The sequence below is a fragment of the Cetorhinus maximus genome, chromosome 16, assembly GCF_964194155.1.
Source record: "Cetorhinus maximus chromosome 16, sCetMax3.hap1.1, whole genome shotgun sequence".
NCBI lineage: Eukaryota > Metazoa > Chordata > Chondrichthyes > Lamniformes > Cetorhinidae > Cetorhinus > Cetorhinus maximus.
In genome coordinates, this window is record NC_135894.1 from 74,781,112 (window position 1) to 74,795,953 (window position 14,842).

A 14,842-nucleotide genomic window follows, 5' to 3' on the forward strand; every position below is an offset into this window, starting at 1 on the left:
CAGCATCGGCGGAGAAGAAATCAGTTAACGTTTCGAGCCTTCATGGCCCTTCGGTTCTGCCGAAGGGCCATGAAGGCTCGAAACGTTAACTGATTTCTTCTCCGCCGATGCTGCCAGACCTGCTGAGTTTTTCCAGGTAATTCTGTTTTTGTTTTGGATTTCCAGCATCCGCAGTAGCTTTTAGCTTTTTGTTTTTACTTTTACAAGCTAGTCAGCTATTGTTAATTTGCACTTAGATTCCCAATAAAATTCATGAGAACAATTTAATTTCACTAGGTTGCCGCAAATAATTCTATCTTCGACAACAGAGAGGGAACATTTGATCATAACCAGAATATAGACCTCAATTTCGAGTCAAGAAACACTGAAGGTGGGAGACTTGGGGGTGGTGAAGGTGGACAGTTAAAAATGGAGAGAGATACTTGCCTATTTCTTTCCACCCCAATTTAGCCCACCACAATTTTAAAATGCAGGTGGCAAGGGCACAAGGTCCAATATGCAGATCGGGGTTTAATGATGTAATTGGGATATAAGATACTGGCCACACATCAGTTAGCCCAGGAGTTCCCAGTGGGATTGCAGGGTGAGATTTTGGGGTCACGAGCTCTCAGGCAGCAATAGCGGCCATGGAACTCGGACTGAGTTTTGATAGCTGAGAGGCCCCTTCAAATATTTCTGTTTTTTCTGTCAATGACTTAACCATCTGTTCTCTGAGGCTCGACTGCTGTTACGACAGCTTGTAAAAAGGTGGGCCCTTGCCTTTTTGAGGAAAACCCAGCAATTTTAACCCTCTACCACACCCCACTTCCCACTGAACAACTCTCAACCTCCCCACCCCCCAAACAACTCTCAACCTCCTCCCCCCACCCCCACTGCATAACTTTCAAACCCCTACCCTCCCAATTTTCACTCGGGGTCGCACCAAGTCTGAGGCATTAAAAATGGGATCACATTGGGAAAAAGTCTGGAAAGCACCGAGTTAGTGGCACACTCATCCGAATCAGGCGGTCATGTTTTCAAATCGCATTCCAGCAGACTGAAGCACAAAATCAAGGCTGATATTCCAGCATAGTACTGAGAAAGTGCTGTATTGTCAGAGGTGTCTTTCAGATGAGACATTAGCTGACTGCCCTTTCAAGTGGGAGCAAAACGTCACATGATACTATTCAAAGAAGAGCGGGAGAGTTCTCCCTGGTGTCTGTGACAATGTTTACCGCTCAATCAACATCACTAAAAAAGATTAGTTGATCAGTGTCATCCTGCTGTTTGTGGCACCTTGTTGTGCACAATTTGCTGACGTGCTTCCCACATTATAACAGCGACTACACTCCAGAAGTATTTCCTGGGCTGTAAAGTGCTTTGGGATCTTCTGAGGTCATGAAAGGTGCTATATAAAAGCAAGACTTGCTTTTTTTGTTCCTTTCTAATTTGCGATTGTAACTCGAGGCCTGAGCAAGGGAGCAGTGGTCAACTCTACAGGAACAGACGCCAGTGTCAGAAGAGGCCCAGCTTGTCATTTTTTAAAAAATTTCATTGTGGGCCAGAAAGAGCAGGAGTCTTTCTCCACCTGCCACATATCCAATTACCTTAGCAGTGGGGTCCAGTTGCCTCTGGTCCTCAGTGGCGGCTTCTGACCAGCGTTTTTTAAACAACCATACAGCTGATTCCGGCTGAGCTACCAGCCATTTTGGTTGAGAAGTCAGCAACTGCATGTAAACAAGTCCTGGTCATTAGGCCAGGTTTCAGCATCATTCTGATCCTGCTACTGTTGATGGCCTGCAACGCCTCATGGATGCCAAGTTCTGAGTTGCTAGATCTGTTCAAAATCTTTCCCATTTAGCACGGTGGTACTGCCATACAACACGATGGAGGGTATCCTCATTGTGAAGATGTGACTTCATCTCCACAAGGACTATGCGGTGGTCATTCTTACCAATACTGTCATGCACAGATGCATCTGTGACAGGTAGATTGGTGAGGACAGGGTCAGATAGGCTTTTCCCTCTTATTGGCTCCCTCACCACCTGTCGCAGGCCCAGGCTAGCAGCTTTAGGACTCGGCCAGCTCGGTTAGTAGTGGTGCTACCAATGCACTCTTAGTGATGGACATTGAAGTCCCTCACCCAGAGTACATTCTGTGTCCTTTCCACCCTCAGTGCTTGTTACAGATGGTGTTCAACATGGAGGAATACTGATTCGTCAGCTGTGGGTGGAGGGGGGGGGAGGGTAGAGATGCAGTAGGTGGTAACCAGCAGTAAGTTTCCTTGTCCATGTTTGACATGATGTCATGAGACTTCATGGGGTCCAGAGCCAAATTCTTAGTGACAAAATGGTCAAACAATCCTGAAACATGACAGTAGGAATAAAACAAATTACAGCATTTTTAATAAAAATATACATTTTGTACCAATATTCCTGAATGAAGTAATCATCAACCCCATATGGAATACTGACTTTTCTATTTTTAAGTCACAAAGCACGGAGATGGATCAATCTGTTCAAATAAATTGTTTCAATAACAATTTCATAAAAATGGAGGGACCTGCATAACAAGGACTATGTACTGCAGATCACAGAATCCAAAATCAATATAATTATGAAACAGCCAGCATGTTCCTGGAAACATGTAGTTGGTACAGATGTTCCAATCAACAGACAAAACAATGCGCATTAAGAGGCCTGTTCAAAATTTGCAACATTAAATAGTTTCAACAGATTAAAATAAACTAAATGTTAACCAAAGAGGGGCTTAAAATGTGGCATCACCAGTATACATTGAAACTTGCTTTTTTAAACAATCAAATTTTGATTGGGCCATGATGTTTGGCTACGTCAGAAGCTGCCCTATGCTTTACTGACTGCTCTAATCAAATAGAAAAGCACATTTAACCTTGTGTTTGCTATAACCAATTTCAGGACTGGAACATTGTATCAATTATGGGGCCAGTTTCAGCCAAGAACTCGGTATGAAATTAACGACATATTTCTAAAGCAAAACCGTTGTGTTTTAAATGCAGTTGTGCAAGAATCACCGCCCTGTATGAGTTTGCTGTATGTACAACTCGCTCTCTACGATCCCGCCTCTGTGCCAACTGTGCTTGTCTAATGTTCAAGCTTGGGGGAGGCCCAATTTCCTGGGGCTTTCATCTTTGGCTCCACTACAAGCTCTCTACGTTCGTCACCAATTCCTACATTGCAGTCAACACATCAGCTTGTTATTACTTACTGCCATCTTGGTGGCTGCAAAAACCATTTCCTGTACCTTAACTTGATTAAATGCTTTCAAAGTATAATCATTAAAAGCTGATCTATCGGAAACTAGTACATTTGCCCAAAGCACTAGTTGTACAATTACTTTCATCTTTGCTGTTTAAACCAGAATATTTCAACCATCTCAAATTGCAGCAATAAAATCCAACATGAAACCTAATCCACCAAGATGGCAGTAAGTAATAACAAGCTGATGTGTTGACTGCAATGTAGGGGAATTGGTGATGAACGTAGAGAGCTTGTAGTGGAGACAAAGATGAAAGTCCGAGGAAATTGGGTCTCCCCCAAGCTTGGATATTAGACAAGCAAACTGTTGGTACAGAGGTGGGATCGTAGAGAGCGAGTTGCACATACAGCAAACTCTGATACAGGGCGGTGATTCTTGCATAGCTGTATTTAAAACACAGAAACAGGAATTTCAGGCAACATAATCTTCACTTGTCCAGTATTAAACAGGGGACAGTAGCATAGTGAGTAATGTTATTGGGCGAGTAATCCAGAGGTTCAGAGTAATACTCCAAAGGCACAAGTTCAACTCCCACCACACCAGCTGGAGAAATTTAAATTCAATTAATAATTCTGGAATAAAAATATAGTCTCGGTAATGGTGACCATGAAGCTACCAGACTGTCACAAAAACTCATCTGGTTCACTCAAGTCCTTCAGGGAAGATAATCTGCCGCCTTATCCAGTCTGACCTACATGTGACTCCAATACAAATGTGGTTGACTCTGAACTGTTCTCTGAAAAGGCCTAGCAAAACCTTTCAGTTGTGTCAAACTGCTAATGAAAAGTCAAAAATAAATTTTTTTAAAAAAAGGACAGACCATCCAGCATCAACCTAGGTGCTGGAAATGGCAAAGGCACACCCCACCCAGTCAACACTGCAAAATCCTCCTCAATAACATCTGGTGCCAAATTAGGGAGAGATGTGCCACAGATTCATCAAGCAATGGCCTCATTGAATCGTACTTTAAAACCAATGCTCAAGGCACCTCAACAGCCCTGGGTATGTGCTATCCCATCTGCAGGACAGACCCACTAGGGGTGGTGGCACCGTGCTATACATTTGGGTGGGATTGGCTCCGGGAGTCCTCAACATTGACTCTAGGCTCCATGAAGTCAGGTCAAACATGGGCAAGAAAACATTCTGTTGATAAACTCCTACTGCCTTGCCTCAGCTGATGAATCCAAGTGAACACCTCTTGGAAGAAGTATTAAGGGCAGGAAGGGAACCAAATGTACTCTGAGTACTTTCTAGGACTTCAACATCCATCAAGAGCTGCTCAGTAGCACCACTACTGACTGAGCTGCCGAGTCCCAAAGAACATACCTGCCAGATTGGGCCTGTGGTGAGGGAACCAAGAGGGTAACAGCTACTTGACCTCATCCTCATCAATGTACCTGTTGCAGATGCATCTGTCCATGACAGTATTGGTAAGAGCGACCACCGTGTGGACATGAAGTCCTGCCTTCACGCCGAGGATACCCTCCATTGTGTTATGTAGCACTACCATCATGCTAACTGGGATAGGTTCAGAGCAGATCCAGCAGCTGAAAACTGGGCATCAATGAGGCAATGCTGGACATCAGCAGCAGTAGCAGAATTCTATTCAACCACAATCGGTAACTTCATGGCCCAGCATATTCCTCACTCTATCATTACCATCAAGCCAGGGGATCAACACTGGTTCAATGTGTATAGGAGAACATGCCAGGAGCAGCAACAGACACACCTAAAAATGAGGCGTAAACATGGTAAAGCTACAACACAAGAGCACATGCTTGCTAAAGAGTGGAAGCAGTATACCATCGACAGGGTTAAGCAATCCCAGAACCAATGGATCAGATCAAATCTCTGTAGATCTGCCACATCCAGCCGTGATTGGTGGTGGGCAATTACACAAGTAACCAGAGGCAGCCATCCCCATCCTCAATGTTGGCAGAGTCCAGCAGGCCAGTGCAAAAGCTAATGCTGAAGTATTTGCAACCATCTTCAGCCAGAAATCCCCATGTGCATCTTGGCCTCCTCCTGAGGTCTTCAGCATCGCAGATGCCAGTTTTCAGCCAATTGGATTCACTCCACATGATATTAAGAAACGGCTGAAGGCATTGGACACAGTTAAAGCTATGGAACCTGACAACATCTTGACTGTGGTACTGAAGATCTGTGCTCCAGAACAAGCAGTGCCATTAGCCAAGATGTTCCAGCACAGCTTTAAAACTGGCATCTACCCAACAATGTGGAAAATTGCCCAGGTATGTCCTGAATACAAAACACAGGACAAATTCAATCCAGCCAATTACTACTCCATCAGCCTACTCTCAATCATCATAAAGTGATATAAGGTGTCATTGACAGTGCTATCAAATGACACTTACTCAACAATAACCTGCTCGCTGATGTTCAGTTTGGGTTCTACCAGGACAACTCAGCTCCAGACCTCATTACAGCCTTGGCCTAAATATGGACAAAAGAGCTGAATTCAGGAGATAAGGTGGAATTTGATAGTCAAACATCAAGGAGTCCTAGTAAAAATGAAGTCAATGGGAATGACAGGGAAAACTCTTCATCGATTGAAGTCATACCTCACTCAGAGGAAGACAGTTATGGTTGCTGGAAATCAATTAACTCAGCCCCAGGATATTGTTGCAGAGTTCTTCAGGGTAGTGTCCTAGGTACAACCATCTTCAGCTGCTTCATACATGACCTTTCTGCCACCAAAAGTAGTTTGGATGTTCACTGACAATTACTCAATATTCAGTACCATTCACAAATCCTCATATACTGAAACAGCCAATGTCCAGATGCGGTAGGACCTGGATAATATTCAGGCTTAGAGTGATACTTGGTAAGTAACATTTGCACAACACTAGTGCCAGGCATTGACCATCTCCCTCAAAAGTGAATCTAACCATCTCCCTCCTTGATGTTCAACAGTATTGCTATCAATGAATTTCCCCACCATCAACATCCTAGGAGTTACACCTGACCAGAAACTTAACTGAACCAAACAATATAAATACTGTGGTTACATGAGCAGATCAGAGGCTGGGAATTCTGCAGTGAGTAACTCACCTGATTCCCCAAAGCTTGTCTAATATCTACAAGGCAGAAGTCAAGAGTGTAATGGGATACTCTCCACTTACCTGGATGAGTGCAGCTCCAACAACACAGGAGTTTGACACCATCCAGGACAAGACAGTTTGCTTGGTTGGCACCCTGTTCACCAGCTTAAACATTCATGCCTTTCACCACCACCACCGGTGCACTGCTGCAGCATTATGTACTATCTACACAAAATGCAGAGCATCCACTCGCCAAGCCTCCTTCGACAGCATCTTCCAAACTTGCAACCTCCACCACCTAGAAGGACAAGGGCAGCAGGCACATGGGAACACCATTATCTGCAAGATCCCCCCCCAAAGCCACACACCATCTTGATTTGGAACGATATCACCGTTCCTTCACTGTTGCTGGGTCAAAAACCTGGAACTCTGCCCTAACAGCACTGTGGTTGTACCTACACCACATGAAGTGCAGAGCTTCAAGAAGGCAGCTCACCTCTACCTTCTCAGGGGCAATTAGGGATTGGCAATAAATGTTAGTCTTACCAGCGACACTCACATTTCACGAAATAATAAAGAGAGCAAATATTAAAAAACTGAACATTGCTTAAATGAAAGTTTCACTCAATTGAATAGACGTGAAAGTCATTAGCCTCACTTGTAGAATGAATGTTGGTCATTTATTATGAAAGCTGTTAGCAAATGCAAAATACCCCAAGTGTTTTCACCCTGTGTCACAGCAAGTTCCACTGTTCTTTCATCTTTGTGAATTTAGTTATAATGCAGCTTAGCCTGAAACAACAAGACTCTTTACAGATGGTTGCTATCAAACTTGCGCAGGTGGAGAAAGGGATCATGGTGCACACCAGCTCTTAACACAAAACTGCACTTCCAATTTTGCATTTATTTTTCAAACCCAAATTACAGTTGGCACAAGGTAATGTCTGAGATCAAATATAGATTTTTAAACATTGGAACAGCGCTTTAATTTTGTAATAAGGTTCCCCCTCCTGTAAACACAAGTAATAACAAGTGCCCAATTAAAGGAAGGAAACACAGGAGATAAGAATGGGGAAAACATAACGTTTTCAAGTATTTTATTCCTCTCTCTCCAAGAAAAATCTGCCTTAAATTCTATTTGGCTTTTTATACCTGTAATTATTTTTTGTCCTCATCAAGGAAAAGAATAGAATGCTTTCCCTCTGCAGGGGAATTATCCCTGGTGTCCTGACCAATATTTATTCCGTAATCAACATCACACTTCAGTGCCTGTAATGTAGGAATGTTATACTGATTTGTAATTTTAACATAATTTTAACTTCATATTCCTTCTTTTAATGTCCTGTCCACAACTTCCCTATTACCTGCTGAATTTGTCAAATTTTGTTGTTACATGATCATTATACATTTCCACATTTTTAAACTTGATAACTTAATCTATATATGGATTCTTTGATGTAAATGCACTTCATTTACATCAACTGCAATTCAGCATGTGCACTGCGAACATGCCTTTTGAATAAAATACCATTATTATTACAAGGGAGATTACCTGGTCATGATCACATTGCTGTTTGAGTTTGTTGGAAACATAACAGCCAGTTTACATACAACACTACAACAGTTACTATCCCTTAAAAGTGCTTAATTGGCTGTAAACCCTTTGGGAGGTCCTGAGGTCATGAAAGGCATTATATAAATACAAGTTCATTCTTTCTTTTCCATCATTCAAACCCATCATCTAGATAAAACAAGAAACTATACTAACCAAACATTATATTTTAAAAAACTACCTTGCAGGGGATAGTATAAATTTAATGTAGTTCTAGTGAAGCAAAAATGATAGATTTATCATGTACTGAAACTATTTATTACATATTTACCCCAGCTTATGCTTGAGATACATCCTATGATCACAAATTCTACAATTTATAAAAACTTAGTGGGCATGTTTGTATGATCATGATTTGCCCTTTTTATGTGCTGGCCGGTATAAAAAATACATGGGGAGGAATTTTATTGCCCCTCCCGTCGACCCTTCAGTCCCACTGAAGTCAATGGACTTTTGAACAGCTCACTGCATTTTGCAGCGGCGCCCCCATCACGACAGGGCCATAAAATTCCGCCCATGGTCTGTAAATCATGCTAGAGACCCAGTGTCTGCAACCTCAGGGACCCTGCTGAAACCCAACACCAGCCAGCCAGTCAGCTTCTTGCCTTTATCTACAGTTTAAGCACACTGTGTAGAGTTGGCAGCTATTAGTTATTTCTGGACATGGCTGGGTGCTGTTGGCAATAGGGTGCACAAACCATAGCATAGTAGTGCTTGAAGGATGTTGTCGCCACTCATCATCTACAGCTCCCTAAACCGCTAACTGGATAAACCTCCTTACTGCTGGACCCGAGACCTGACCAAGCACCCCGAGTACCGAAGCACCAACTTCACCTGGACAAGTCATCAGGAAACTGTAGAAGCAGTACAATGATTTAAACAACCTGAGCCACTGAAGCAGAACACCACACCTAATTTGGAGACTAAATTTCAGGGGTTGTGATTATTATGCATTGTGTTATTTTCATTAAATGTTGATTTTAAAAATGCATCAACTTTTCACCTGTGCTTCACTTGTACATTACGACAGGTGAGTAAGTACAACTGTTTCTGCCCAAAACAAATGGACATTATAACAGGCAACTTTGAAATTGACATTATTGCAAATGCTACTGATTGTTGTATTTTGGGCAATATAAGTATTTTAAGTTGTTTGGGACTGTACACGTGGTCCATCAGAACAATTACAATAAACTGAATGTTGTTCCATAGTGTCCCCCCAACCTCATTTCTGAAAACTCTTTTAATTCACCAATCCCTATTCATCTAGCACCTGGCCACTTCCCATCTTGCCCTAAATTAATGCCATCTCCTTCAAAACTGCTAACACTCTTTAAATCTAACAGCATCTGGGTTCATCCTCAAAATCTACCACCTCATTGTTCAACTGCATTTCTCTACAGGGTGTCTGAATTAATTGATGCCACCAAACCTCATGCTCAACTCTCTCAAATCTTTGTTTGAATTTCTTCATCTGGCACTCCCCCTTCTTCTTCTCCAGGAAGCATCCTTGATTATTCGAGGGTCTCCGATCCACAGCTTACGCAGTGACTTTACTATGGGACAAGACAAGGAGGCAGATCCAAGCCTACCTCAGCCAGGAGGGGGGTTGAACGCTATTGGCATTATTCTGAACCGCATGCTGACCGTCTAGCCAACTGAGCTAACCATCCCCCAGGGCATGGCTGGCATGTCTCCAGCCACGATTTCTCCTTCTCTATCTCTAGATGCACCAAGATTACATTCTTGATTTTATTTTCCACCTTTCCCTAAATTATATGCTGCACTTTGACGACATTACTTGTTGGTATGAAGTAATTTTCAATATTTATACTGATGACACCCAGCTCTGCATGTCCTCCACCTCAACTACATCAATCCACATGCTGTGAAAATCTCTACGTTGCCAAATTGTTTTCCTGCCATCAAGTCACCAAGGAGTCAGAGTTTCCTCCAATAAATATTAGGAAGACCAAATCTACCTCCAGTAGCTCCCACCAAAACTCTCCAGCTTTACCTGATTCAATGCTGCCATCCTCCTCTCCGTCTGCTGACCAAGATTGAACCACATGGTGCAAAACCTCAGTGTGATGCCTGTGTCAAGCTTCAAACCCTATACCCTATCTCATAAAGACTACACACTTCCACCTCTGCAATGTATCACACATATGCCGGTCATCCCTCTTAATGCTAAAGTCTGTGACCACCCTTTTGTTGTCACAATTTTAGTAGTTTTACCTCTATGCCTTTTACAATGCCCTTCCGCCACATACAAACCAAAATCAGTCCAAACCTCTTGCTATCCTTCACTAATTTTTATTTGCCCATCATTCTCATTCTTTCTGACCTCCATTGACTCTCTGTTCCCAACAAAATTAATTCAAAATTCTCATATTCATCAGAAATCAATCATAGGCTAACCCATTTTACCACTTGTGTCCTCCAGTGCATGCCTGTTCAACTCTGATTCTGGTTTCCTGTCTATCTTCAATTTTCTCCACTCTATCAATATAAGCACAGCCTTCAGATAACTTGATCGTTTGAACTCATCTTTAGCTACATCATCCCATTACTACTTTTCTGACCTTTAAGGGTCACCATAAAACATGCCTTCTCAACCATGCTTAATGATCATCTTATCTGACTCTTTTGCCACTGTTTGGTGTTGGTATTTCCTCTGAAATGTCTTAGGGTTTTGATGACAACAGTATATAAATGCAAGTGTTACTGAAATCAAACTCTAAACATAAAAGATATTTTGTTTGCAATTTTAAAACCACAAGAGAGTTTGTTGGGTACTTTGGTATTAATCGAGATTTGATAAAAGGCAATGGACTCTTTACCTTCCATCTGGCCAGCTTGAGGCTGAACTGCCGTGTAGGATTGCTGATGCTGTTGAGCACCAGGCTGGTGAGCTGCAGATGAGGAAGAGGCAATACTGTCAGGTGTTCCTGATCGTTCATCTACTGGAGCACTTGGAGGGCCTGAAACACAATAGGTGAATGATGTAAGCAAAAATGCATTAATCAGTGGTAAAGGCAGAATTTATATTGCAAATGTTCTCCCCAAAATTCTGCAAAACAGAATCCACATCAGAAATACATTGAAGTTATAACTTGGAAACAGGCTATTGAGCCTAACCAGTCTGTGTTGGTCTGAAACAAAAACAGAAAATGCTGGGAAAACTCAGCAGGTCTAACAGCATCTGTGGAGAGAGAAACTGCATTGACGTTTTGAGTCCACGTAAGCCTTCTTCAGCATTTTCTGTTTTTGTTTCAGATTTCCAGCATCCATAGTATTTTGCATTTATCAGTCTATGTTGGTGTTTTCGAAGCAACAAATAGTTCCGATCATAGATACCAACCCTGTTGCCATATCTCTTCAACCCCTTTCTTTCATCCACCTATCCAATCAGAATTCATTTAAAGGTCACAGTCATTTTCTGACATGAGAAAAATATGTGCACGTGTGTGTGTGCACATGGGAAGGGGGGGCGATGGTGGCTGGTGGTAGAAGTCTCTTTGGAAAAGAATGGCATAGTGCTGTCCTTCGGCATATTTAGCATAGTAGTATACTATAAAAAAGCTATACTTAAGCCACTATATTTTAAAGTTGTGCCCATACTTTAGCTGTCAACTCAATTCATATCATTTTTTTCCCAACACTGACAGATCTATAATCAACAGTACTTTATCCTAAGGTTACACCACTCCAAATATTTCCTTCAAAATGTATGGTTTCCTCTGAATGCATTTGATTTATTTAATTATCATTCAAAATAATTTTATGATCTTTTATAATATGTACTGTTGCTGAACAGAGCTCTTATTTAAATTCATAATACCCGGAGAATACTTCATGATCAAAACATCCAATTGAACAAATCATTAGAAGGAACACTTAATATCAATAAAGGTTCATCTAATCATGTGATTTAAATCCCTACAGTTTACAATGACATTAAGAAAATAATGGATACTTAACAATAACTTTAGATTAAACACAGAGCTGCAAAAATACCATCAATTAAATTAAACTTGCATTGTTATGAAAGGAAAAAGTAATGCAGTGTATCATTCCATTCCAGAGAATATTTTAATAAGGCCAAGTGAAAGGTTGAGCTTTAAAGTCCCTGACTGTTTTAACAAGGGCCTTTCCATGTGATGTGTCATCAGCTGTGCACCATATTCAGTATGCTAACAGCAACCTTCTGGCTTTACAGTCCTAGAGCATTGAACTTTTATGCTCTTATTAAAGTGTTCTGACAGTTATTTGGTCTAAAACAGATGTATCTAAACAGGCTGCATCCCATTCCATAAGCCTCCAAGGCTCCAATCCAAAACTAACATATTAAATCTATTGGATGGAACATCCAATTATTGCAGCCTTTAAAAAATGCAAGTAGGTTCCTCAACAATTTTGTTTAAACTGCTACTTCTTTGTACAGATCTATACATTAAAATTATGTTGTAAATGTACCAATAGCATGCTATTCTTTTGAAGAGCTGTCCACATTGATATGGTTCAAATTATTTTTGAAACCTCAGGCTAGCTCAAATTTCAGGTCCTCTTTTTAAGCATAAAATTATGCATTTGTTCACATGCAGCACAAACCGATTACCACAGAACCAAATCAAATGAATGCAGGCAAAAATATCAAAATGATTTAGCATATCCAAGTCTTATTAGATACGCACATGTTAAATTTGGTGCTTGTCCAATCAGCTAGCAATTCCAGTTGTTTACAGTATTGCAAATTACTGTGGTTAATTTTATACTGCTTTAGCTCAATTTAAAAATCTGATGGTGAACCATGGTAAATAAGCAATTCAACAATTTAGTCATGGTACAGTGAGAATAACAAATTGCGAGACTATTAATATAATTTAAGCCCAATTCTGTGCCCAATGGGCTTTTGGATGATTGGAATGTTCCAATCATTACAGTTCTCCAGCTCTAAACAAATCACACTAGTGTGAAGCACAACCACATACAAAAGCTTGCAACATTACAACAGTACTTGCAAGACACTAGAAATACTGAAAATGAGGGGAGCACAACTTGGCACATAAAACCCTATTTATGTTAAGAAATAACCTACAGCTATCTAAAAAAAAATTAAAATTTGGTATATGCTTCAGCCCTGATTCAAATGCAATGCAGAGTTTTTCAAAATAATGTTTAAGGGATCATAAAGCAAATTAACTTTTAAAATTAGTTAATATTTTAAATCTCTCCACTGCAAAACACAATTGATAATGACTTTTATCAAAAAGACTCCTCCTGCCATGACAAATTCTCTGAGAATTCACCTACAATCTGTCATGGTTATTTAAATAAAATGAGCAAAATTAAGACATTTAAAAGTTGTAAAGAAAATAGTTAACAGCCATTCTGCATCTCACAGGAACAGGTGTGCCAATCCTAAAGGGACATTTTTGTAAAGAAATTCTAAATGCTTTTAAATGTTTCTGGCTTTATCTGCATCTCTTCAAAGTCTGGCAAATGGGGAAGTTTGTAAACCATCTTAAAATTTGGCATAGCTAGCTACAGCCACATATTCAACTGCCCAAGCTGACATTTTAATTATGCAACATAGAAATGATTCACAGAATTCAAACTGGTTAGTGCAATATTTTAGTTCCGATTTCAGATTCACCAATACATTTAAAATGGATAGGGTGACTGTAAACAAACCTATAGCTTGTAAATTAATGATTTCTTGAATGATGTGAGATAGGATAATCACACCACTGATAGCATTAAAGTGAACGATTCAACTATTCTAGTGATTAAATTTACCACCATTACCCAGGGTAATATATTTGGTAAAATGCACACTAATCATTTTGTTCAGCATAAGTTCAATTTTTCAGAACATCCTTAAATACAGTAGTACTGATATGGAAAGCATAAGAGTTAATACAAATTTATCTTTGTACCCAGCAATACAATATTAGGTTTTAATTAAATGCATTTAGCAAATCTCAATTTCAACCCAAGCTTGCTTCTAGATTTATCAATCTCATATTCGCGAGCAAGTCAGCAAATCAAAGCATACTTTCTCAGCTGTTCTATTCTAAACATTCAAAATTGTTTTTAAAACCCTTCAATGAAGCTGTTTTTTTTCCAGGTTAGAGTAAGGCCATTTAATTGGGTTTAATTTCAATCCACGCTGATGGAACAGGTATCATGGCCTTGAACAACATAACCAATAAGGAAATTATTTGCATCTCTCAGTAAACACCTCACACCCATTGTGATGGGACGTCTCAGTTGCTGGGCCCTCTTGTTTCTGGGTTCATCTGATAGATCCACCTTTCTAGTTGTGGAGAGAGAGAGATTAAAAACAGAAGCAGGTTGATGTTCAGGTCCAGCAAGAATTTATTTAGAACAAAACGTTGCAAGTACTAGCCTTGGCTAGACTCAGAAGGGAAATGAAGGAAGGTAGTTAGCAATTACTTTGCTGACATCAAGCAAGACAGATGATTGATGTGAGAAAGTGTAATGTGTATTTTATTATACAATGACAAGTTGTACTGACTGAAATAAGTGAGTCCAATAATAGCTGCTGCTCTGAACATCAAAAGCAACCCCACCTCCACAACCCCCGATTTTGGTGTTGAGGACTCGACATGGTCAGTGTTGCTGCCCCAGTATTATTCAGAAGTAGCAGTACTTTCACTCCTTACAGCCCTGGTTGTACTAAGGTGAAGCCATTTCCTAAATGGTTTTCAATTTTGCTGTGTCTCTGGCAATTCTCCAATTCAAGATGCCAAACCTATATATCGCAAATTACAGCTTAATTCCCAAATCAAAGTTTAATTTCCTTTTTTAAAATTTTTCCTTGCCTTGTTTATTGACTGACAGCATGGGTCATTGCTGTATTCAT

At 40.5% G+C, this 14,842-nt stretch overlaps 1 protein-coding gene across 2 annotated transcripts in view; it reads right to left on the reverse strand.

Moving 5' to 3' along the window:
• tfg (trafficking from ER to golgi regulator) overlaps positions 1-14,842 on the reverse strand; it is a 157,828-nt gene that overhangs the window by 45,022 nt on the left and 97,964 nt on the right. For both annotated transcript variants that reach the window (XM_078560080.1, XM_078560081.1), the window contains exon 6: positions 10,794-10,934. In XM_078560080.1, coding sequence (XP_078416206.1) covers positions 10,794-10,934 — 141 coding nt within the window. The remainder of the gene's footprint in view (positions 1-10,793; positions 10,935-14,842) is intronic.